This window comes from Oncorhynchus mykiss, chromosome 1, assembly GCF_013265735.2.
Source record: "Oncorhynchus mykiss isolate Arlee chromosome 1, USDA_OmykA_1.1, whole genome shotgun sequence".
Classification (NCBI taxonomy): domain Eukaryota; kingdom Metazoa; phylum Chordata; class Actinopteri; order Salmoniformes; family Salmonidae; genus Oncorhynchus; species Oncorhynchus mykiss.
The window spans coordinates 86,420,114-86,445,926 of NC_048565.1; the positions used below are offsets into that span (position 1 = coordinate 86,420,114).

General features: G+C 45.0%; 1 protein-coding gene across 5 annotated transcripts; it reads left to right on the forward strand.

The window, feature by feature from the left end:
* On the forward strand, nucleotides 1–23,166 carry LOC118966024 (aftiphilin-like). 5 transcript variants are annotated; one of them, XM_036987811.1, is made up of 10 exons: nucleotides 1–969; nucleotides 7,524–7,980; nucleotides 8,196–9,310; nucleotides 9,891–10,195; nucleotides 10,329–10,455; nucleotides 11,352–11,408; nucleotides 11,822–11,938; nucleotides 19,215–19,281; nucleotides 22,505–22,589; nucleotides 22,754–23,166. In XM_036987811.1, the coding sequence occupies exons 2-10, from the start codon at nucleotides 7,557–7,559 to the stop codon at nucleotides 22,902–22,904; spliced, it is 2,448 nt and encodes an 815-aa protein (XP_036843706.1). In that variant the 5' UTR covers nucleotides 1–969; nucleotides 7,524–7,556; the 3' UTR covers nucleotides 22,905–23,166. The 5 variants fall into 5 exon arrangements, 4 of the variants coding, with proteins under 4 accessions (XP_036843706.1, XP_036843697.1, XP_036843695.1 ...); XM_036987802.1 differs by having other exon boundaries at nucleotides 2–874; nucleotides 19,212–19,281; nucleotides 22,754–23,165; XM_036987800.1 differs by having other exon boundaries at nucleotides 2–969; nucleotides 19,212–19,281; nucleotides 22,754–23,164.
* Nucleotides 23,167–25,813: the final 2,647 nt, after the last annotated feature.

Here is a 25,813-nt window from a genome sequence, read left to right on the forward strand (position 1 = left end):
TTTAAATGTATTTTCTCTCTCCAGCTGAGCGACGCCAGATGACCGGAAAAGGACCCTCATCTCTCTGAGACGTTGACCTTGACAATGTGTCAGTCAGACACATTAAATGACAAATAACTTATTCTATGTGGGTGTTGTTGAGTCCACTTAGCCTACAGAGGCCATGCATAGCAGTTCTTAATGGAAGAACAATCTCACTGAATGGATTGGATTCTTATAACCCATGATAATAATATTTATAACTCTGTATCTTTTTGCCTGTCTGTCTGCCTCTGTCTGCCTGCCTGCCTGTTTCTCTCTCTCTCTATCTCCCTCTCAACTTGAATTACAATATTTCTCATGTTCAGCTGAATAAAATAGATGCAGCATGAGGGTCCTTCAATCACAGTCCAGTAGTTGATAGGTGCACTTGTCTAGGTGTGTCTGTGAGCACAGCACAGCTGGTGTAGGCTATAACCTATGTTAACATTATTACAGTATGAACAAAGGATATGTGGTAATTCCATGTGAGCAGCGATGTGTTCATCACAGGTATATACTCTACACCTACATGCCATGCCAGGAAAGTATAGTTACCTACCCACTTTACCCAGAAGATCTCATGTTTTGTAAATATAGATTTAATTTTTTTTTGTAAATCAACACTAACTCTTATTTAATCTAAGCTAAATAAACAAATAAAAGGAGGATTTTACAAATTAAAACATTTGGGCTGGCATTTCAGAAAGTAACGAATCGTCACAATTGTTTTATTTGTTTGTTATCATGCCAACAGAGTGAAGTGAGTGGAGAGATGCAGTAACAGTAGCTTGATAGAGAGAGGCAGTGTAGCTAGCTACAGTCCAGGCACCTGCTACGCTAATTATCATAACAGGTATTTACTCTAAATCAACATTTTGTTTCGTACATCTTAGTTCATCTGCACATCCTGGTTGTGAGATGAACATGCCATAGCTACAACATCTGAAGGTAAGAGGGAAATAGCTAGCCAAGTAGCTATTAGCGAGCTAGTTGTTAGCTCTGGTCCAGGGCATTACGTGTGGCACTATGCCGCAAGAGCCTTCTTTAATGGCCTGAATCTTTCAATTCATCCATCAAGGATTTTTTTTCACACGATGTTGTTTAGTGACTGTCTTCAATATAGCTACTTTAAGTAAGTATGTTGCTGAAGTGCTATATCTACCGCCACACTAGCTCATGCTCTGGATCTGCAATATGGGCTGTATCCGACGTAGGCCCTTGGACCAGAGTTAGTTAAATAAAACATTGCTGGTGTTTTCAAAAGCAAACACGTCTGTCTCATTTATGCTCACAGTTAACTGGCTAACGTTAACTATTAAGATCTACGTATCTAGTTTACTAGCTAGATATCTAATCACAGCATTAGTTAGCCTGCCAGTTTAAGACACCTGCCTAATCTCAAATGGGTCTGTTGTTGTTTCAAAGCTAGCTAACATTAGTAGCTAACGAAATTGTATTTGTTTCTCAACAAGCTCGCTAGTTATATATTTTCTCATCGTGACCCATTTCTCATAGCTCAGGGTTGTCATCTCACTGTCAACAGACATCAACCTCATTTCCCACTACTACAGGGTATCAAAGTCAAGTGGTTTATCTAGCTAGTTAGAACAACACTAGCCCTTAATGAGTCTCAGGTCCATTACATTACACATAAGAGTCATTGGAGCGAGACGTCTTCTGTAGGGGGGAGTTTTGTTGAGTCCTGGCCCTCGGGCTGGACATTAACACGCATTGCTTGCCGCATGGTTTTGAATGCACAATGACCCTATTTTTCATATCAGCGAGAAATTATGTTAAATTGATACACACCTTTTATATAGGGTTAGTGTTCCAACTGTCATATCTGCATGTTACAGCAAATTAGCTACCTAGTGTAAACGTAACTCGGGAAGTGTAGTTGAAGTGTAGTTTTGTTGGATGGAGGTCGAGGCGCCCGTAGCTGTACAGATCTGTGCAAAACTTAGTGTTTAAAAAAATAAAAAATATTTAAGTGATTCTTTCACGCTGATGAAAGATTGACGTTTCTAAACGTTAAAACACAGAGTTGGGATTGTAGTTCACATTTTTCCATTGACGGTAGATTCAGATTCAGTGCAGTGCATTGGCATCATGTTACAGGAAGCTAGCTAACCGGCTTCTTCATTAGTTGGATAGCAATGGATATGCCTATATCTCTGTATGTACTCACTGATACCTAGTAAATTAGTGGTGAAAGGATATACTTGTATGTTCACACACAGAAATGGTCTTACTTTATGGTAGCACGCTGATAATATTATGAAGTACAGAGTTTCAGGTGGAAGAGGATCTACCATGTTCCCTATGTAGTGCAATACTTTTCACCAGTCCAGAGCCCTATTGGCCCTATATAGGGAGTGCACTATATAGGGAATAGGGTGACATTTGAGACACAATCTGTTTATGTAGGTGCAGCAGCAGCCCTCACCCTCCCTATCTGTGAGCTGACTAGTGGAGCACAATGATGCTGCTGGATACAATTCCCTGGATCAGTTTACACTGACTGACTGACTGACTGGCTCGCTGACTGGCTCGCTGACTGACTGGCTGGCTGACTGGCTCGCTGACTGACTGACTGACTGGCTCGCTGACTGACTGGCTGGCTGGCTCGCTGACTGACTGACTGACTGGCTCGCTGACTGACTGACTGGCTCGCTGACTGACTGACTGGCTCGCTGACTGACTGACTGGCTCGCTGACTGACTGACTGACTGGCTCGCTGACTGACTGACTGACTGGCTCGCTGACTGACTGGCTGGCTGGCTCGCTGACTGACTGACTGGCTGGCTGACTGACTGGCTGACTGGGGGTGTTGTGTAGTCTTTGTCCTGGCTACTTTTTCCATTCCAATGGCCTCAACAACAAGAAAACACCTAAGACGAAGGTAGACAGTAGGCCTTTTGGTCCTAGAATAACTGATATTACAGGCAAGCAAGAGACTAAAGAATAATTGTTAACTTTGAGGTTATTTAACAGATTCTTCAATTATTGAATTGGCAACGTAAATGGGGAAAGTGTGTTTGTGTACTGTAAGATGCAGCTAGTCTATCAGTGAGGAGTGAAGTAGGTAGCTAGTTAGACCTGCGTTATAGATTACCCCGTGACCTTGATCTCTCTGACATTCTCGCCTTGTCCCAAATGGCACCCTAGGGCTCACCCTGGTCAGAAGTAGTGCACTAGGGAATAAGGCACCATTTGTAATGATCCCTCTGTCCTTGAAGGGGAAGGTTCTCTACCCTTCTTTCGAAGTGTGCAGTCATACACTCCCCTTACTGAGTAAACAGTTTTGAAACGAGCCAAACGCTTTGCTACGGTCTGCGATTAATGAATACACCCCAGGTTAGTCCATCCTTAATGCACAACAAATAACACGTTGGCAAGTTTTAATCCTGATAAGACCTGAAACAGTCTTCATTTAGCCTGTTGCTTACTGTGCCGTTAATATCTGCTGCTTAGTAATTATATAATATAGCATAATAATATATTCAATTTAGCAGACACTTTTATCCATAGTGACTTAAAGTAGTCCGTGCATACATTCTCATATGGGTAACCCCAGTGGGAACCTACAAACCTGCTGTTATCTAGGACCACTTCAGCCTATAAAACACCCATTCCTCTGAGGGATAAGACTGAACATAGTCCAAACTCAGAGTTAACAACCAAATCTCTCTGCTGCTGTTTTGTGTGCCAAACATATTTGTGTTTGCAGTTCCTGTTTAGTGAGAGCACAAAGTCATGCATGGGGAAGTCAATGACACATAGGCTGCATTCAAAATGACATCCTGTTCACCTATCTACTGCACTACTTTTGACCACGGTCCACATAATAGTGCACTTGGGTAGTAGTGCATCACGTCTGTAGCCGTGAAGTGCTTTGAAAGGCTGGTCATGGCTCACATCAACACCATTATCCCTGAAACCTTAGACCCACTCCAATTCACATACCGCACCAACAGATCCACAGATGATGCAGTCTCTCACTCCACACTGCCCTTCCCCACCTGGACAAAAGGAGCAGCTATGTGACAATGCTGTTCATTAACTCCAGCTCAGCGTTCAAAACTATAGTGCCCTTAATGCTCACCACTAAGCTCAGGACCCTGGGACTGAACACCTCCCTCTGCAACTGGATCCTGAACTTCCTGACAGGCCGTCCCCAGGTGGTGAGGGTAGGTAACAACACATCCGCCACACTGATCCTCAACACGGGGACCCCTCAGGGGTGCGTGCTCAGTCCCCTCCTGTACTTCCTGTTCACTCATGACTGCATGGCCAAGCACGAATCCAACACCATCATTAAGTTTGCAGTTGACACAACAGTGGTAGGCCTGATCACCAACAACAATGAGACAGCCTATAGGGAGGAGGTCAGAGAACTGGCCGTGTGGTGCCAGGACACATCCTCTCCCTCAACACAATCAAGACAAAGGAGGTAATTGTGGACTACAGGAAAAGGAGGACCGAGCACGCCCCCATTCACATCGACAGGGCTGTAGTGGAGCAGGTTGAGAGCTTCAAGTTCCTTGGTGTCCACATCACCAACAAACTAGAATGGTCCAAACACACCAAGACAGTCGTGAAGAGGGCACGACGAAGCCTATTCCCCCTCAGGAGACTGAAAAGATTTGGCATGGGGCCTCAGATCCTTAAAAAGTTCTACAGCTACACCATCGAGAGCACTGGTTGCATCACTGCCTGGTGTACTCCAGCCACCCAAGTCATAGACTGTTCTCTATGCTACTGCACGGCAAGTGGTACCAGAGTGCCAAGTCTATGTCCAAAGGACTTCTGTTAAGTAATTTTGTAATCAATGTTCATAAATTCCAATTATCTTTATCTGTCTGATACCCGGAGGTTGTAAAGTTCTGGTCTTAAATAAAACAGACAGAATTCTCAGCTAACAATTGATCAGATCCCGATTTATTTGCGAGAGCTCTCAAGTTTTCACAAATACATTCATTTTATACCATCCTAACCTACGCACATACATACACACCAACATAGGGATTTTCTCATGGGTCTCACCACCGTTTATAACCACTAAGCTGACAGTTCCAGGCTCCCCCAGATACTAGAGCTCTGGAGTCCTTTTTCCGCGAATGCGCACCGCATCGATTATATGCAACGCAGGACACGCTAGATAAACTAGTAATATCATCAACCATGTGTAGATAACTAGTGATTTTGATTGACTGTTTGTTATATGATAAGTTTAATGCTAGCTAGCAACTTACCTTGGCTTCTTACTGCATTCGTGTAACAGGCAGGCTCCTCGTGGAGTGCAATGAGAGGCAGGTGGCTAGAGCGTTGGACTAACGTTAGTTAACTGTAAGGTTGCAAGATTGAATCCCCGAGCTGACAAGGTAAACATTTGTCGTTCTGCCCCTGAACAAGGCAGTTAACCCACTGTTCCTAGGCCATCATTGAAAATAAGAAAGTGTTCTTAACTGACTTACCTAGTTAAATAAAGGTGTAAAAAAAATCGGGAAAATCGGTGTCCAAAAATACAGATTTCCGATTGTTATGAAAACTTGAAATCGGCCCTAATTAATCGGCCATTCCGATTAATCGGTCGACCTCTACTCGGTATCCCCTGTATATAGCCTCGCTATTGCTATTTTACTGCTGCTCTTTAATTATTTGTTACTTTTATTTTTTTACTTCACTTATTTTTTCTTAACTACATTGTTGGTTAAGGGCTTGTAGGTAAGCATTTCACCTGTTGTATTTGGAGCATGTGACAGATTAAATTAGATTTGACTATATAGGGAGTAAGGTGCCATTTGGGACTCAATCATACACTTGGGTGACATGATTACAGTTGATGTCTGAGTAGCCAAAGTGTTTTTTCCCCCAACACTTTTCAAACAAGTTTGAAAGGTTCTCTTTAAAAAAAAAAAAAGTATTTTTTCCTCCACTGGAGACCTTCTCCTGATGTTCGTTTAGCAGGGCTCTACGCTGACCTTTTTTTTTTGCAAGGAGCACGTCTGTGCCATGTTGAAAAATGTAGGCGCTCACAAATACATTTAGAAGCACAATGAAATATATTAAAGCTAGAATTCCAAAACAGTCTTGGTACACTGGTGCTCCTAGGATAGAATTCCAGGTCAGACAGCTTAATATTTAGAAGCATATGTGAGTAAAATGGTCGCTCTGTTTATCCAAACTTACTCTGCTTTATTTGTTACTTTTAACTTACAATAGGAAGAGCATGTAGGTCTGTTAATAATGTCATATGACTATGTAGAACAATACCTACTGTCTGTTAATAATGACATATGACTATGTAGAACAAGACCTACTGTCTGTTAATAATGACATATGGCTATGTAGAACAAGGCCTACTGTCTGTTAATAATGACATATGGCTATGTAGAACAAGGCCTACTGTCTGTTAATAATGACATATGGCTATGTAGAACAAGGCCTACTGTCTGTTAATAATGACATATGACTATGTAGAACAAGGCCTACTGTCTGTTAATAATGACATATGGCTATGTGGAACAAGGCCTACTGTCTGTTAATAATGACATATGACTATGTAGAACAAGGCCTACTGTCTGTTAATAATAACATATGGCTATGTAGAACAAGGCCTACTGTCTGTTAATAATGACATATGACTATGTATAACAAGGCCTACTGTCTGTTAATAATGACATATGACTATGTAGAACAAGGCCTACTGTCTGTTAATAATGACATATGACTATGTAGAACAAGGCCTACTGTCTGTTAATAATGACATATGACTATGTAGAACAAGGCCTACTGTCTGTTAATAATGACATATGACTATGTAGAACAAGGCCTACTGTTAATAATGACATATGACTATGTAGAACAAGGCCTACTGTCTGTTAATAATGACATATGACTATGTAGAACAAGGCCTACTGTCTGTTAATAATGACATATGACTATGTAGAACAAGGCCTACTGTCTGTTAATAATGACATATGACTATGTGGAACAAGGCCTACTGTCTGTTAATAATGACATATAACTATGTAGAACAAGGCCTACTGTCTGTTAATAATGACATATGACTATGTAGAACAAGGCCTACTGTCTGTTAATAATGACATATGACTATGTAGAACAAGGCCTACTGTCTGTTAATAATGACATATGACTATGTAGAACAAGATCTTACTTTTATTTTTCTCCCACCACCACATTTATTTGATTGATTGAACATTCAACCTGTCTTCTAGTAGGCCGTTCTGTACTCAACCTGTCTTCTAGTAGGCCGTTCTGTACTCAACCTGTCTTCTAGTAGGCCGTTCTGTACTCAACCTGTCTTCTAGTAGGCCGTTCTGTACTCAACCTGTCTTCTAGTAGGCCGTTCTGTACTCAACCTGTCTTCTAGTAGGCCGTTCTGTACTCAACCTGTCTTCTAGTAGGCCGTTCTGTACTCAACCTGTCTTCTAGTAGGCCGTTCTGTACTCAACCTGTCTTGTGTGTTCTCCCTACAGATCTATGAGGCCTTCAGCCAGGAGAGCTCTCCCATGGAACAGGAAGTGATGCGCATATACTCCTCCTCCCCCCCTCCGCTGGACGACGAATCAGGGGGAGAGGAGGACGATGACGAGTTTGGGGATTTCTCTGGGGGTGTGGCAATGTCATCCAACCAGCCGTGCCCCTCCACCAGCCGTGCCCCTCCACAGCACTTTAGTGTTAGTAACTCCTCCTCTTTCTCCGGAACTACCCATAGCAACGGAATCTCGAAACAGTTCCGAGCAGCTGACGACCTGAAGAAGCCACGGGCGCCGGTGGTGGACCAATCACAGCCCGCTAATACTGGGACCTCAGAGGTCGGCAGGGTTCGGCCGGGGTTGGAGGTCAAAGGGCAGCCCTGTCATTGCGGCCTCCCTGACCTCCCTCTCACCAATGGGTTTACCAAGCGGAATCACCAGGGGACCATGTCTGCAGGTAACAACTTTAGTCCCGAGGGCTGTCATGGAGTTGTTAGTGAGGTTGCCTAGCAACTTAGTCCTTGTAATACTAATGTAAGTTTTTGTTTTTGTTGTATTGTGTTTTTAATCCTCAATAATTTTGAATATGAACTGTTGTACTCAAATGGCTGAGGCATCTCTATATGTATTTTAAATACGTTCCAGTAAAATGTATTACTTAATTCACCACAGGTCTTGTACCGGCTGGCCTGGGCTCCCCCAGCCAGGAGCAGGGGTTTGCAGACTTCTCTGCGTTCGCCGAGCCAGAGATGGAGCTGGAACCCTGGTGCTGCGGCTTCACTCACACTCACAGTACGGAGCACAGGAAGGACGGCAGGATGGAAGGGACAAACCTAACCAACGGTTTCTGCAATGCACACTCGGTCCAGAAGGACATAGAGCAGCGGGCCAGAATAGAGCCTGGCGGGCCTGACTCTCAATGTTTAGCACAGCAAGGGGACAGGGACTGCACTGGAGTCCAGCAACACTGTGAGCTAAGGGGCCACCCTCAGGACTCTGGCCTCTTAGCCCCCATAGAGGTGCTCTGTGCTAGGGGTGAGGGGCTGGGGGAGCCTGGAGAGAGGGCACCCAGCATCAACAGGGATAGCACACTTACACAGGACCCAGAACTGGGAGGGAGGAGGGTGGAGGAGGAGGAAGATAAGGAGAGCGAAACAGAGGACAGTGTCTCTCCTCTCCCCACCACAGTCAGTGGGTCAGTGAGTGAGGAGTTTGTCTCCTCTGGTGAGGCTGTGTCGTCAGACGCTTTGGAGGAGTTTGGGAACTTTGGCGAGACGGTCTTCACTCCCTCGTCAATAGGGGAGGAGGAGAAGGAGAAAGAGGAGGTGCAGCGGAGTGACCTCCGGGAGGAGACCGAGACAAAGATGGTGGAGGAGGAAGATGAAGAAGAGGACTTTGGAATCTTCAGGGATGCTGGATCCTTCCCTAGCCAGGAGGACTTTGCTGACTTCAACCAATCGGAGTCCAGGACACAGGAGGGCTTTGGTGTCTTTGAACAGGACTATTCTGAGTACCTAGGTCCGACCCAGGCGTGTGGGGAGGAGGTTGGACATGGAGACCTTCCTCTCAGCGACAGCTTTGCAGACTTCCACTCTGCTCCCCTGGAGGGGCAGGGTGAGAGGGAGGAGGGCTGGGGGGCGTATGGGGACCAGAGAGGTCTGTCGGAGGGGGAGACCTGGGCAGAGTTTGGAGAGGAGGATAGAGCCAGGTGGACAGAAGAGGCAGAGGAGAAGAAGTGGGGAGAGAGATGTCGGGGAGGTGCTGCTGTACGAAGGGACAGTCTGCAGGTGAGTGGTCTTCTGAGTTATTAGAGTGGATTTATATTGTGTAACGCCGGAGAGCTCCAGCTCCGACTCCTCACATTCTCCCCAACACGGCCGACACACAATTTATACCGCCGCATGCTCAAATGTAAAGTGATAGAGAGTTGGGACTCCAAACAGGATTCTCCAGGAGTCTGGATGACGAGGCATCCTACAGTACTTAGATGTCCCACGTCTGGTAGAAATCCGCTCTGACATTTGTAGTATGTTCGTCATAACTTTTGACTCTGCAAGAATAATTCTGCCCAGATGGTTTTTTATTATTGTATCAATAGATTGTCACTGCAGTTCGCCTAGAGGTAGCTCCTAGAGGTAGCTCCTAGAGGTAGCTCCTAGAGGTAGCTCCTAGAGGTAGCTCCTAGAGGTTGCTCACACCTAAATGAGTTTGCTGGAATAAGACAGTTCCTGCCAGACTTCAGTTTGCTTCAAAATCAGGTAGATGGACATAGTTAGTTTAAAAATCTTTCCCATTAATTGTGTTTGATTACAATATAGTTGACTGCACTGTACTAGATCTCAAACAAGCCATATCTCTCCCATTCAGGACTCCCTGTCTATCCGGCTACAGAGAGTCCTACAGACCAGTTTCCCTGCAGTGGCAGTCCCAGAACTGGATCAGGAGAGGGAGGAGACTGGGGTGGAAGGGGAGGAGACTGGGGTGGAGGGGGAGGGGACTGGGGTGGAGGAGGAGGAGACTGCCATGGAGGAGGAGGAGACGGAGGTGGAGGAGGAAGTGGAGGACAGTGGGGATGAGGTGTTGAATGTGCTCAGCCTCAGGGCTCTGCTAGAGACTCTAGACACACAGCCTGAGGAAGAGGAGACGAAGGGGCTCAACCACACTACACACTGGTGAGAGAACCTCTAGTGATGATGATGATGATTATAACGATGATGGTTCAGTGGAATAACAGCAGATAGCATTCGAGGCTGGCCAAAGCTCTACTCTGCTGTATGTGACCGCCTCCTTGGTTGCTTTACCCAGGGTTCCTAGGGGCGCGTGGCGGCAGCCTCAGGACCTCCACGATGCCGTGGGCCTGGGATTCCAGTGGGGCGGTTCCCATAGCAACAGGGCCCTGCTCCGCTGTCTGGGGATGGACACCAGAAACATGGTAACGGCCTCTTTTCAGTTTAAAGCCACACTCTGTAGTTGTGTGAATGGTTCCATGTGTAGCAGAGTGAGCCTCAGCCTCCCCAACAGAATAACAGCAGATGTCAACAAACAGTAACAAAATGGATGGATGGCATTTCACACGACTTTAAAACATCTACATATATAGTGCTCAATGAAGGACTTTCCATCAGAGCAACATAACTAAATAAAACGTGAAGCCATCTGCCTTTGACAACAACAACATCAACGATGTAGTAAGTCATGTGTCTGTCGGTCTGTCTGTCTGTCTGTCTGTCTGTCTGTCTGTCTGTCTGTCTGTCTGTCTGTCTGTCATGTGTTGAGTTTATTTTTTATTTTTACAGGGACAGTGCACATTAATCAACGTTTCAGTAAAAGTGCCAGTTTTAGCCAGCTGGCTAATTTTCAAACGCAGTCCCTGGGCAGGTTATTAAAAACAATAACAATACAGACAATCATTGAGCAGTGAGCATTGAACACTCCCTGTGTCTTGTCTGTCTGTCCGTAAGCCCCTCCCTCTCTCCTTCCTCCCCATAATTCCATATTGTACATCATCTACTGTAAATGTGTCTGTCTGTCTGTCTGTCCGTAAGCCCCTCCCTCTCTCCTCCCTCCCCATAATTCCATATTGTACATCATCTACTGTAAATGTGTCTGTATATCCCCTTTACTGTGTAGAAGTGTTCTTTCTGTTGCTGCTGTATCAATAGTGTACATACTGTATGTGGATTATATGTCAATTCTTCATCTATAATATAATGTTATTCTGTCTGTGTATTCTGTTTATTGGTGTAAAAGCAGCACCGTTTCACCAGCTTGAATTCCTGCTACAGGTAAAGTTACTTGGGGATTTCTGATTCTGTCTCTCCTCCACAGTTGTTCACTGGTCAGAGAAAGCAGCCTGTCATAGTTCCTGTGTTTGCAGCCAGCCTGGTGAGTGGACTGATGCAGATACTGTACTGTGTCCCAAATGGCACCCTGTTCCCTATACAGTGCACTACTTTAGACCAGGGCCCATATGGACACAGTCCATGGTGGCCCTAGTTCCATTTCTGTCCCTAGATCCTTCCCCTAAGCATGTGTACCAGTCAGTTTGTTCCGTCATGCCACTCCTTGTCATGCCAAACATGACCAGGAGTTGACATGATAGCACAAACAGATCTGGGACCAGGCTACCTTCCCTTAGACTTGTATGCTGATAGCCCCTTAATGTTCACAGATCTAAAACTACTGGGTAGGTGTAAAGCAATAAGATGATGACTTGGCAGTCGGCCATATTGCTTTCCCCCGTTATCCCCCCTCTCTCCTCTCTCTATTTCGCCCCCTCTCCCCTCTTTCTCTCTCAGGGAATGTTAGAGCCCACCAAAGAGCCACTGAGACCAGCTTCAACTGCGGAGAAGACTGCTGCCACAGCACAAGCACTTCCTGGGTCACAGGAAACCACCACCACCTCGTCAATACAGGTACAGAAACAGGTGTAAGGAGAAGTTGTCCTAGATGCTGATATGTGGTCAGTTTAGCATTTTCCCTCCAAATGGTTACAGTTAGAATTGCGGGAGGTGAAGCAGATCCTAGATCTGTACTTAGGGGAAACTTCACTCCAGAGCAACAGGCTCACCACGGCTGTGTGTGAACATGTTACCAGCTGTTAAACTCTCTTCCGTCTTTGTTTCCTCAATCCCGCACCCCTTTCTCAAAGCTCATTGGAGGAGGAGGGACCTTAGATACTCTCTTCAAAATAAACTTTGAGAGAGAGGTAAGAATAGTTATGTTCCTTGAATTGAGGACAGAAAAGGCAAGGATGTGACAGTTGGTAATGCTTCCAGACAGTCTGTGGCTAGGATGTGAAAAGTTGGTAATGTTTCCAGACAGTCTGTGGCTAGGATGTGACAGTTGGTAATGTTTCCAGACAGTCTGTGGCAAGGATGTGACAATTGGTAATGTTTCCAGACAGTCTGTGGCTAGGATGTGACAGTTGGTAACGTTTCCAGACAGCCTGTGGCTAGGATGTGACAGTTGGTAATGTTTCCAGACACTCTGACTAGGATGTGACAGTTGGTAATGTTTCCAGACAGTCTGTGGCTAGGATGTGACAGTTGGTAACGTTTCCAGACAGTCTGTGGCTAGGATGTGACAGTTGGTAACGTTTCCAGACAGTCTGTGGCTAGGATGTGACAGTTGGTAATGTTTCCAGACAGTCTGTGGCTAGGATGTGACAGTTGGTAACGTTTCCAGACAGTCTGTGGCTAGGATATGACAGTTGGTAACGTTTCCAGACAGCCTGTGGCTAGGATGTGACAGTTGGTAACGTTTCCAGACAGTCTGTGGCAAGGATGTGACAGTTGGTAACGTTTCCAGACAGTCTGTGGCAAGGATGTGACAGTTGGTAACGTTTCCAGACAGTCTGTGGCTAGGATGTGACAGTTGGTAACATTTCCAGACAGTCTGTGGCTAGGATGTGACAGTTGGTAACGTTTCCAGACAGTCTGTGGCTAGGATGTGACAGTTGGTAACATTTCCAGACAGTCTGTGGCTAGGATGTGACAGTTGGTAACGTTTCCAGATAGTCTGTGGCAAGGATGTGACAGTTGGTAATGTTTCCAGACAGTCTGTGGCTAGGATGTGACAGTTGGTAACGTTTCCAGACAGTCTGTGGCTAGGATGTGACAGTTGGTAACGTTTCCAGACAGTATGTGGCAAGGATGTGACAGTTGGTAATGTTTCCAGACAGTTTGTGGCTAGGATGTGACAGTTGGTAATGTTTCCAGACAGTCTGTGGCAAGGATGTGACAGTTGGTAACATTTCCAGACAGTCTGTGGCTAGGATGTGACAGTTGGTAATGTTTCCAGACAGTCTGTGGCTAGGATGTGACAGTTGGTAATGTTTCCAGACACTCTGACTAGGATGTGACAGTTGGTAATGTTTCCAGACAGCCTGTGGCTAGGATGTGACAGTTGGTAATGTTTCCAGACAGTCTGTGGCAAGGATGTGACAGTTGGTAATGTTTCCAGACAGTCTGTGGCTAGGATGTGACAGTTGGTAATGTTTCCAGACAGTCTGTGGCTAGTATGTGACAGTTGGTAACGTTTCCAGACAGCCTGTGGCTAGGATGTGACAGTTGGTAATGTTTCCAGACACTCTGACTAGGATGTGACAGTTGGTAATGTTTCCAGACAGCCTGTGGCTAGGATGTGACAGTTGGTAATGTTTTCAGACAGCCTGTGGCTAGGATGTGACAGTTGGTAATGTTTCCGGACAGCCTGTGGCTAGGATGTGACAGTTGGTAATGTTTCCAGACAGCCTGTGGCTAGGATGTGACAGTTGGTAATGTTTCCAGACACTCTGACTAGGATGTGACAGTTGGTAACGTTTCCAGACAGCCTGTGGCTAGGATGTGACAGTTGGTAATGTTTCCAGACATTCTGACTAGGATGTGACAGTTGGTAACGTTTCCAGACAGCCTGTGGCTAGGTTGTGACAGTTGGTAATGTTTCCAGACATTCTGACTAGGATGTGACAGTTGGTAATGTTTCCAGACAGTCTGTGACTAGGATGTGACAGTTGGTAATGTTTCCAGACAGTCTGTGGCAAGGATGTGACAGTTGGTAACGTTTCCAGACAGTCTGTGGCAAGGATGTGACAGTTGGTAACGTTTCCAGACAGTCTGTGGCTAGGATGTGACAGTTGGTAACATTTCCAGACAGTCTGTGGCTAGGATGTGACAGTTGGTAACGTTTCCAGACAGTCTGTGGCAAGGATGTGACAGTTGGTAACATTTCCAGACAGTCTGTGGCTAGGATGTGACAGTTGGTAACGTTTCCAGACAGTCTGTGGCAAGGATGTGACAGTTGGTAATGTTTCCAGACAGTCTGTGGCTAGGATGTGACAGTTGGTAACGTTTCCAGACAGTCTGTGGCTAGGATGTGACAGTTGGTAACGTTTCCAGACAGTATGTGGCAAGGATGTGACAGTTGGTAATGTTTCCAGACAGTTTGTGGCTAGGATGTGACAGTTGGTAATGTTTCCAGACAGTCTGTGGCAAGGATGTGACAGTTGGTAACATTTCCAGACAGTCTGTGGCTAGGATGTGACAGTTGGTAACGTTTCCAGACAGTCTGTGGCAAGGATGTGACAGTTGGTAATGTTTCCAGACAGTCTGTGGCTAGGATGTGACAGTTGGTAACGTTTCCAGACAGTCTGTGGCTAGGATGTGACAGTTGGTAACGTTTCCAGACAGTATGTGGCAAGGATGTGACAGTTGGTAATGTTTCCAGACAGTTTGTGGCTAGGATGTGACAGTTGGTAATGTTTCCAGACAGTCTGTGGCAAGGATGTGACAGTTGGTAACATTTCCAGACAGTCTGTGGCTAGGATGTGACAGTTGGTAATGTTTCCAGACAGTCTGTGGCTAGGATGTGACAGTTGGTAATGTTTCCAGACACTCTGACTAGGATGTGACAGTTGGTAATGTTTCCAGACAGCCTGTGGCTAGGATGTGACAGTTGGTAATGTTTCCAGACAGTCTGTGGCAAGGATGTGACAGTTGGTAATGTTTCCAGACAGTCTGTGGCTAGGATGTGACAGTTGGTAATGTTTCCAGACAGTCTGTGGCTAGTATGTGACAGTTGGTAACGTTTCCAGACAGCCTGTGGCTAGGATGTGACAGTTGGTAATGTTTCCAGACACTCTGACTAGGATGTGACAGTTGGTAATGTTTCCAGACAGCCTGTGGCTAGGATGTGACAGTTGGTAATGTTTTCAGACAGCCTGTGGCTAGGATGTGACAGTTGGTAATGTTTCCGGACAGCCTGTGGCTAGGATGTGACAGTTGGTAATGTTTCCAGACAGCCTGTGGCTAGGATGTGACAGTTGGTAATGTTTCCAGACACTCTGACTAGGATGTGACAGTTGGTAACGTTTCCAGACAGCCTGTGGCTAGGATGTGACAGTTGGTAATGTTTCCAGACATTCTGACTAGGATGTGACAGTTGGTAACGTTTCCAGACAGCCTGTGGCTAGGTTGTGACAGTTGGTAATGTTTCCAGACATTCTGACTAGGATGTGACAGTTGGTAATGTTTCCAGACAGTCTGTGACTAGGATGTGACAGTTGGTAATGTTTCCAGACAGTCTGTGGCAAGGATGTGACAGTTGGTAACGTTTCCAGACAGTCTGTGGCAAGGATGTGACAGTTGGTAACGTTTCCAGACAGTCTGTGGCTAGGATGTGACAGTTGGTAACATTTCCAGACAGTCTGTGGCTAGGATGTGACAGTTGGTAACGTTTCCAGACAGTCTGTGGCAAGGATGTGACAGTTGGTAACATTTCCAGACAGTCTGTGGCTAGGATGTGACAGTTGGTAACGTTTCCAGACAGTCTGTGGCAAGGATGTGACAGTTGGTAATGTTTCCAGACAGTCTGTGGCTAGGATGTGACAGTTGGTAACGTTTCCAGACAGTCTGTGGCTAGGATGTGACAGTTGGTAACGTTTCCAGACAGTATGTGGCAAGGATGTGACAGTTGGTAATGTTTCCAGACAGTTTGTGGCTAGGATGTGACAGTTGGTAATGTTTCCAGACAGTCTGTGGCAAGGATGTGACAGTTGGTAACATTTCCAGACAGTCTGTGGCTAGGATGTGACAGTTGGTAATGTTTCCAGACAGTCTGTGGCTAGGATGTGACAGTTGGCAATGTTTCCAGACACTCTGACTAGGATGTGACAGTTGGTAATGTTTCCAGACAGCCTGTGGCTAGGATGTGACAGTTGGTAACGTTTCCAGACAGTCTGTGGCAAGGATGTGACAGTTGGTAATGTTTCCAGACAGTCTGTGGCTAGGATGTGACAGTTGGTAATGTTTCCAGACAGTCTGTGGCTAGTATGTGACAGTTGGTAACGTTTCCAGACAGCCTGTGGCTAGGATGTGACAGTTGGTAATGTTTCCAGACACTCTGACTAGGATGTGACAGTTGGTAATGTTTCCAGACAGCCTGTGGCTAGGATGTGACAATTGGTAATGTTTCCAGACAGTCTGACTAGGATGTGACAGTTGGTAATGTTTCCAGACAGCCTGTGGCTAGGATGTGACAGTTGGTAATGTTTCCGGACAGCCTGTGGCTAGGATGTGACAGTTGGTAATGTTTCCAGACAGCCTGTGGCTAGGATGTGACAGTTGGTAATGTTTCCAGACAGTTTGTGGCTAGGATGTGACAGTTGGTAATGTTTCCAGACAGTCTGTGGCAAGGATGTGACAGTTGGTAACATTTCCAGACAGTCTGTGGCTAGGATGTGACAGTTGGTAATGTTTCCAGACAGTCTGTGGCTAGGATGTGACAGTTGGTAATGTTTCCAGACACTCTGACTAGGATGTGACAGTTGGTAATGTTTCCAGACAGCCTGTGGCTAGGATGTGACAGTTGGTAATGTTTCCAGACAGTCTGTGGCAAGGATGTGACAGTTGGTAATGTTTCCAGACAGTCTGTGGCTAGGATGTGACAGTTGGTAATGTTTCCAGACAGTCTGTGGCTAGTATGTGACAGTTGGTAACGTTTCCAGACAGCCTGTGGCTAGGATGTGACAGTTGGTCATGTTTCCAGACACTCTGACTAGGATGTGACAGTTGGTAATGTTTCCAGACAGCCTGTGGCTAGGATGTGACAGTTGGTAATGTTTTCAGACAGCCTGTGGCTAGGATGTGACAGTTGGTAATGTTTCCGGACAGCCTGTGGCTAGGATGTGACAGTTGGTAATGTTTCCAGACAGCCTGTGGCTAGGATGTGACAGTTGGTAATGTTTCCAGACACTCTGACTAGGATGTGACAGTTGGTAACGTTTCCAGACAGCCTGTGGCTAGGATGTGACAGTTGGTAATGTTTCCAGACATTCTGACTAGGATGTGACAGTTGGTAACGTTTCCAGACAGCCTGTGGCTAGGTTGTGACAGTTGGTAATGTTTCCAGACATTCTGACTAGGATGTGACAGTTGGTAATGTTTCCAGACAGTCTGTGACTAGGATGTGACAGTTGGTAATGTTTCCAGACAGTCTGTGGCAAGGATGTGACAGTTGGTAACGTTTCCAGACAGTCTGTGGCAAGGATGTGACAGTTGGTAACGTTTCCAGACAGTCTGTGGCTAGGATGTGACAGTTGGTAACATTTCCAGACAGTCTGTGGCTAGGATGTGACAGTTGGTAACGTTTCCAGACAGTCTGTGGCAAGGATGTGACAGTTGGTAACATTTCCAGACAGTCTGTGGCTAGGATGTGACAGTTGGTAACGTTTCCAGACAGTCTGTGGCAAGGATGTGACAGTTGGTAATGTTTCCAGACAGTCTGTGGCTAGGATGTGACAGTTGGTAACGTTTCCAGACAGTCTGTGGCTAGGATGTGACAGTTGGTAACGTTTCCAGACAGTATGTGGCAAGGATGTGACAGTTGGTAATGTTTCCAGACAGTTTGTGGCTAGGATGTGACAGTTGGTAATGTTTCCAGACAGTCTGTGGCAAGGATGTGACAGTTGGTAACATTTCCAGACAGTCTGTGGCTAGGATGTGACAGTTGGTAATGTTTCCAGACAGTCTGTGGCTAGGATGTGACAGTTGGCAATGTTTCCAGACACTCTGACTAGGATGTGACAGTTGGTAATGTTTCCAGACAGCCTGTGGCTAGGATGTGACAGTTGGTAACGTTTCCAGACAGTCTGTGGCAAGGATGTGACAGTTGGTAATGTTTCCAGACAGTCTGTGGCTAGGATGTGACAGTTGGTAATGTTTCCAGACAGTCTGTGGCTAGTATGTGACAGTTGGTAACGTTTCCAGACAGCCTGTGGCTAGGATGTGACAGTTGGTAATGTTTCCAGACACTCTGACTAGGATGTGACAGTTGGTAACGTTTCCGGACAGCCTGTGGCTAGGATGTGACAGTTGGTAATGTTTCCAGACAGCCTGTGGCTAGGATGTGACAGTTGGTAATGTTTCCAGACACTCTGACTAGGATGTGACAGTTGGTAACGTTTCCAGACAGCCTGTGGCTAGGATGTGACAGTTGGTAATGTTTCCAGACATTCTGACTAGGATGTGACAGTTGGTAACGTTTCCAGACAGCCTGTGGCTAGGTTGTGACAGTTGGTAATGTTTCCAGACATTCTGACTAGGATGTGACAGTTGGTAATGTTTCCAGACAGTCTGTGACTAGGATGTGACAGTTGGTAATGTTTCCAGACACTCTGACTAGGATGTGACAGTTGGTAATGTTTCCAGACAGTCTGTGGATAGGATGTGACAGTTGGTAATGTTTCCAGACATCCTGTGTCTCACACAGTAGTATACCCAACACAAACAGGGCAACATTGGGCACTATATTTTACACTCCCTTGATAATGAAGTTAACCCTAAACTCTGACCTATAATCAGATATCCTTACCGCAGATCCTAACCTTAGCATTAGGAGGATAATGACAATATCTGACCCTAGACTAACTAACACCCAATTCCTCTGTTCTGTCCTCTATTCATCACGAAGACCTGGCCATATTCACAAAGCGTATTGGAGTAGGAGTGCTGATCTAGGATCAGTCTAGTCTTTTAACTCATAATCAATAAGATAACAAGAACCAGGGGGACCTGATTCTAGATCAGCACTCCTTTGTCTGATGTGCTTTTGTGAGTATGGGCTGTCAAGAGACTGTGTTGAATAGAGGGCACACTGCTGAGCCTCACTACAGTTTGTTCCTTCCGGCAGCAGGGGGCCCCCCAGCCTTGGTCCCAGTTTGACTGGAGCAGCAGTGGCCTTGGCGTCAACCGTCTGGATGGTACGTCCTCCCACTGAGCCCCCTACCTACAGGGCCAGAGATGAGGCTGCTGTACACACTCTCCCCTCCGACTGCTGCTACCTGACTCCTGTTATTCTCTTTGGTTCCAATGTCCACACCAGCATACTAGACTACCACCTATAAAGAATCAATGTGTTGGACATACTAGACTACCACATATAATGAAGCAATGTGTTGGACATGCATTCTAAGTAAGTGGTATGTAAGTGTGGACTTTGGAACATAGTCCCTATCACTCCCCCCCTCTCCCCCTCCATCTCTCCTCTGCTCCTCTCTTCACACTGAAGTGTCCCTCTAGATGGTACTACTCATTTTCATGACCTACTGTCCCTTTAATTGTATCTTGTATTCTGGAATCCAAAGGCTCTCTCTCTATACGTCTAACTTAACCGGCTACCTCGTCTGCCCTGTATTGAGTGATGCTGATGAGGTTTCTCACATGTTGTTACCCTTCATCATTGATCCAAACACTGTTTCTTATTGCACTGGGCGAGAGATCTTTCAGTATTAGTGGAGGAAATGGGGCAAAGACAAGTCAAGCCATATAGATGAATGTCTGGCCATAGCCTAAAGGGAATCCCCCCAGTAGTTGCATTTTGGTTGTAGTAGAAGTAAGCTCGTGAAAAAGCCTGAAATCCAGACCTGTTCTGTACGAACATTCCACTCCTTGTACTTTGTCATATGCCAAAAATTATGTTTGGCATGACATGAAGTAGAATATTAGCACAAACAGACTGGTATCCAGACTAGAGAAAGCCAGGTTCCTCTTACTAGTACCCAGGATTGAGAAAGCCAGGATCCTCTTACTAGAACCCAGGATAGAGAAAGCCAGGATCCTCTTACTAGTACCCAGGATAGAGAAAGCCAAGATCCTCTTACTAGTACCCAGGATAGAGAAAGCCAGGATCCTCTTACTAGAACCCAGGATAGAGAAAGCCAAGATCCTCTTACTAGTACCCAGAATAGAGAAAGCCAGGATCCTCTTACTAGTACCCAGGATAGAGAAATACAGGATCCTCTTACTAGTACCCAGGATAGAGAAATACAGGATCCTCTTACTAGTACCCAGGATAGAGAAATACAGGATCCTCTTACTAGTACCCAGGATAGAGAAAGCCAGGATCCTCTTACTAGAACCCAGGATAGAGAAAGCCAGGATCCTCTTACTAGTACCCAGGATAGAGAAAGCCAGGATCCTCTTACTAGTACCCAGGCTAGAGAAAGCCAGGATCCTCTTACTAGTACCCAGGATAGAGAAATACAGGATCCTCTTACTGGTACCTAGGATAGAGAAAGCCAAGATAGAGAAAGCCAGGATCCTCTTACTGGTACCCAGGATAGAGAAAGACAGGATCCTCTTACTAGTACCCAGGATAGAGAAAGCCAGGATAGAGAAAGCCAGGATCATCTTACTATTACCCAGGATAGAGAAAGCCAGGATAGAGAAAGCCAGGATCATCTTACTAGTACCCAGGATAGAGAAACCCAGGATAGAGAAAGCCAGGATCATCTTATTAGTCCCCATGATAGAGAAAGCCAGGATCATCTTACTAGTACCCAGGATAGAGAAAGCCAGGATCCTCTAATTAGTACCCAGGATAGAGAAAGCCAGGATCCTCCTACTGTTACCCAGGATAGAGAAAGCCAGGATCCTCTTACTACTACCCAGGATAGAGAAAGCCAGGATAGAGAAAGCCAGGATCCTCTTACTGTTACCCAGGATAGAGAAAGCCAGGATCCTCTTACTAGTACCCAGGATAGAGAAAGCCAGGATAGAGAAAGCCAGGATCCTCTTACTAGTACCCAGGATAAAGAAAGCCAGGATCTTCTTACTGGTACCCCGGATAGAGAAACCCAGGATAGAGAAAGCCAGGATCCTCTTACTGGTACCCAGGATAGAGAAAGCCAGGATCCTCTTACTGGTACCCAGGATAGAGAAAGCCAGGATTCTCTTACTGGTACCCAGCATAGAGAAAGCCAGGATAGAGAAAGCCAGGATCCTCTTACTGGTACCCAGGATAGAGAAACCCAGGATTGAGAAAGCCAGGATAGAGAAAGCCAGGATTCTCTTACTAGTACCCAGGATAGAGAAAGCCAGGATAGAGAAAGCCAGGATTCTCTTACTGGTACCCAGGATAGAGAAACCCAGGATAGAGAAAGCCAGGATTCTCTTACTGGTACCCAGGATAGAGAAACCCAGGATAGAGAAAGCCAGGATTCTCTTACTGTTTTCTGTTTAAGCTCCTATTCTGTGTTTTCTTATATTCTTCTGTATCTTTACTTTTCATTTTCTTTGTAAAATAAAGAGGACATATTCAGTAAACTGAAACTGAAACTTTACAATCACTGTGATTATATAAACACAATATCTGCAAAAGAAAATACAATTTGATTTAGCTTGAATATGTTTTTATATTTATTTTTAGATCCCCCCCTTTCAGTGTGGTTGCAATAAACACTGTTGTAAATACGTGAATAAACCTCTTTCTAATATATTACACCTATCTGAGCTGTCCTGCCTCTTGGTTTTCTCTGGCTGTTCTATCACTGCACTGACGACTTTCCTCCATAGACATGGATAGATATCACACATCCTGGTTTACCACCGGCAGTGCCATTGAGGCCGTTCACCATAAGGAAGCAGTCACCTGGGTGGGAATTTCTATAGGATAAGTAAGGATCACAGAATTCCATCCAGGTCAGCAGGAAGGATCTGCCAATGAATTAGACTCCTGAGCAAACGTCCCATACCTGGATGTGGCTGTAAATCACCCACCTTGGCCTTAATGCCTGTTCAGACAATACACTCCAGGAGGCAGTATGCAAACCCTTTCAGTTTGTTAACCGACTGTCAATTAACTAATTTAAGTCAAATGGAGAGAGCCCTCAATATTGCTGCCCATGCTGTCACGGAATCCAGAATGGCAAAGATGTAAGGAAGAGCCCTCTATCCAACTCTATGCTGCTTTCCTCTGTTCTGTCGATTCTTATTCCAGCTCCATACTGCCACCCACTGTGTTGAAAGACCAAATTCTTGATGGTTTCTTCACCACTTGCTAGTAGTTTGTACACCTTTTATTTGGACCAAGGACAGAAGTGCCATGGTGGTATTTTTGTTTTGAACTCTAAACACAGGTGCAATGTGTGTGTACATATGTATGGTGTGTGTGTGTGTGTGTGTGTGTGTGATGTGGTGGACCAGAGCTAGACAGTGACACCAGCAGCCGTCCAGCTGACACCCTGAACCACCTCATGTCTACTATGGAGAACACCACCACCTCCACCAGGTCAGACTGACACACACACGTAGTGATCAATAATTGCTAATCAAGCATAATCTATTGGTTTTATATCGTGCTTTGCCAGGTCTGAAAGAGCTTTGCATGGAAAACTCACCTGCAATCAAATGTCGCCTCTGTGTTTTTCCATCTTAATGTGTTGTTTGTGTCAGGAAACCCCATAGGGATGAGGAGGACCAGCTGAGTGAGGAGGCAGCCAGGGTGATCTGTGGGCTGGCTGACCTGTCCTTCATGAAGGCTAAGGTCCTAATGTTCCCCATCACCCTCACACCAGCCGCTGGCTCTGGTACACTGCTAGAGTGATGCACACATGGATGGATGCGCACACACACAAACACAGAAGACTTGTCCGCTTCAAAGCTAGATTGAACATTGATGCAAAGTCAAAATGTTGATAATCAGTAATATGGTGAAATACAGTGAGGGAAAAAAGTATTTCGTCCCCTGCTGATTTTGTACGCTTGCCCACTGACAGAGAAATGATCCGTCTATAATTTTTATGGTAGGTTTATTTGAACAGTGAGAGACAGAATAACAACAACAAAAATCCATAAAAACGCTTGTCAAAAATGTTAAAAATTGATTTGCATTTTAATGAGAGAAATAAGTATTTGACCCCTCTGCAAAACATGACTTAGTACTTGGTGGCAAAACCCATGTTGGCAGAGGTCAGACGTTTCTTGTAGTAGGTTTGCACACATCTCAGGAGGGATTTTGTCCCAATCTTTGCAGATCTTCTCCAAGTCATTAAGGTTTCGAGGCTGACGATAGGCAACTCGAACCTTCAGCTCCCTCCACAGATTTTCTATGGGATTAAGGTCTGGAGACTGGCTAGGCCACTCCAGGACCTTAATGTGCTTCTTCTTGAGCCACTCCTTTGTTGCCAAGGCCGTGTGTTTTGGGTCATTGTCATGCTGGAATACCCATCCACGACCAATTTTCAATGCCCTGGCTGAGGGAAGGAGGTTCTCACCCAAGATTTGACGGTACATGTGCCTGTCCATCATCCCTTTGATGCGGTGAAGTTGTCCTGTCCCCTTAGCAGAAAAACACCCCCAAAGCATAATATTTCCACCTCCATGTTTGACGGTGGGGATGGTGTTCTTGGGGTCATAGGCAGCATTCCTCCTCCTCCAAACACGGCGAGTTGAGTTGATGCCAAAGAGCTCCATTTTAGTCTCATCTGACCACAACACTTTCACCCAGTTGTCCTCTGAATCATTCAGATGTTCATTGGCAAACTTCAGACGGGCATGTATATGTGCTTTCTTGAGCAGGGGGACCTTGCGGGCGCTGCAGGATTTCAGTCCTTCACGGCATAGTGTGTTACCAATAGTTTTCTTGGTGACTATGGTCCCAGCTGTCTTGAGATCATTGACAAGATCTTCCCGTGTTGTTCTGGGCTGATTCCTCACCGTTCTCATGATCATTGCAACTCCACGAGGTGAGATTTTGCATGGAGCCCCAGGCCGAGGAAGATTGACAGTTCTTTTGTGTTTCTTCCATTTGCGAATAATCTCACCAACTGTTGTCACCTTCTCACCAAGCTGCTTGGCGATGGTCTTGTAGCCCATTCCAGCCTTGTGTAGGTCTACAATCATGTCCCTGACATCCTTGGAGAGCTCTTTGGTCTTGGCCATGGTGGAGAGTTTGGAATCTGATTGATTGATTGCTTCTGTGGACAGGTGTCTTTTATACAGGTAACAAACTGAGGTTACGGATAGGCCGGGACAGTCGCGTCCCACTTGGGCAAAAAACAGGGAAAATGCAGCGAGGCAAATAAAAATAAAAAAATGATGTAAAAATCAAACTTTCATTAAATCACAAATGTAAGATACTAAATTAAAGCTACACTCGTTGTGAATCCAGCCAACAAGGCTTTTCGACTACAGCATAAGAAGCTATTATCTGATGATAGCACAACCAGTAAACAAAGAGGGTAGCATATTTCAACCATGCATGCGCAACACAAAACGCAGAAATAAAATATAAAACGCATTACCTTTGACGAGCTTCTTTTGTTGGCCAATATGTCCCATAAACATCACAATTGGTCCTTTTGTTTGATTAATTCCGTCCATATATATCCAAATGTAAATTTATAAAGCGCGTTTGATCCAGAAAAAAAAAACAGTTTCCAAAAAATGCAACGTCACTACAAAATATTTCAAAAGTTGCCTATAAACTTTGCCAAAATATTTCAAACTACTTTTGTAATACAACTTTAGGTATTTTCAAACGTTAATGATTGATCAAATTGTAGATGGGTCTATCTGTTGTTCAATACAGGAAGACAATAAACCAGCGCTACTTTTCACATCTTGCGCAACTCTCAACAGTGTTACCCAGTTCCTAGTTGGCCTACTTCTTCATTGCACAAAGGAATAACCTCAACCAAATTCCAAAGACTGGTGACATCCAGTGGAAGCAGTAGGAACTGAAAACCAGTTCCTAAGAAATATTGTTTGCCAACGAGAACTCACTGAACAGACAGAGACCTAAAAAAAATTCTGAAGGATTAGTCCTCAGGGTTTTGCCTGTTACATAAGTTATGTTATACTCACAGACATGATTCAAACAGTTTTAGAAACTTCAGAGTTTTTCTATCCAAATCTACGAATAATATGCATATCTTATATTCTTGGCATGAGTAGCAGGAAGTTGAAATAGGGCACGCTATTTATCCAAAAGTGAAAATTCTGCCCCCTAGCACCAAGAGGTTAATTAAGAGTGTGCTCCTAATCTCAGCTCGTTACCTGTATAAAAGACAGCTGGGAGCCAGAAATATTTTTGATTGAGAGGAGGTCAAATACTTATTTCCCTCATTAAAATGCAAATCAATTTATATCATTTTTGACATGCGTTTTTCTGGATTTGTTGTTATTATTCTGTCTCTCACTGTTCAAATAAACCTACCATTAAAATTATAGACTGATAATTTCTTTGTCAGTGGGCGAACATGCAAATTTCTTTGTCAGTGGGCGAACAGGGGATCAAATACTTGTTTCCCTCACTGTAGTTAGTCTTTTGTTCTGAATGTATTGATGTATTTATGTTGTGACACAGTGGTTGAGGTCTAAGACTGAGCCACACTTACTTACTTACGAGTCATCTGCCTCGTTCCCCCAGTGGTATTAGATCAATTTCCTGTTTCTCTTTTCAAGATGGACATTTTATCTTCATGTATTTATTCTTAATGTGTGTATAGTTAT

Coding starts and splice junctions, on each gene's coding strand:
- LOC118966024 (XM_036987802.1), top strand. CDS start 7,557: ATGGAACAGGAAGTGATGCGCATATACTCCTCCTCCCCCCCTCCGCTG. Junction 11,939..19,211: donor CCACCACCTCGTCAATACAG/GTACAGAAACAG, acceptor TCCTTCCGGCAG/CAGGGGGCCCCCCAGCCTTG. Junction 22,590..22,753: donor AACACCACCACCTCCACCAG/GTCAGACTGACA, acceptor TGTTTGTGTCAG/GAAACCCCATAGGGATGAGG.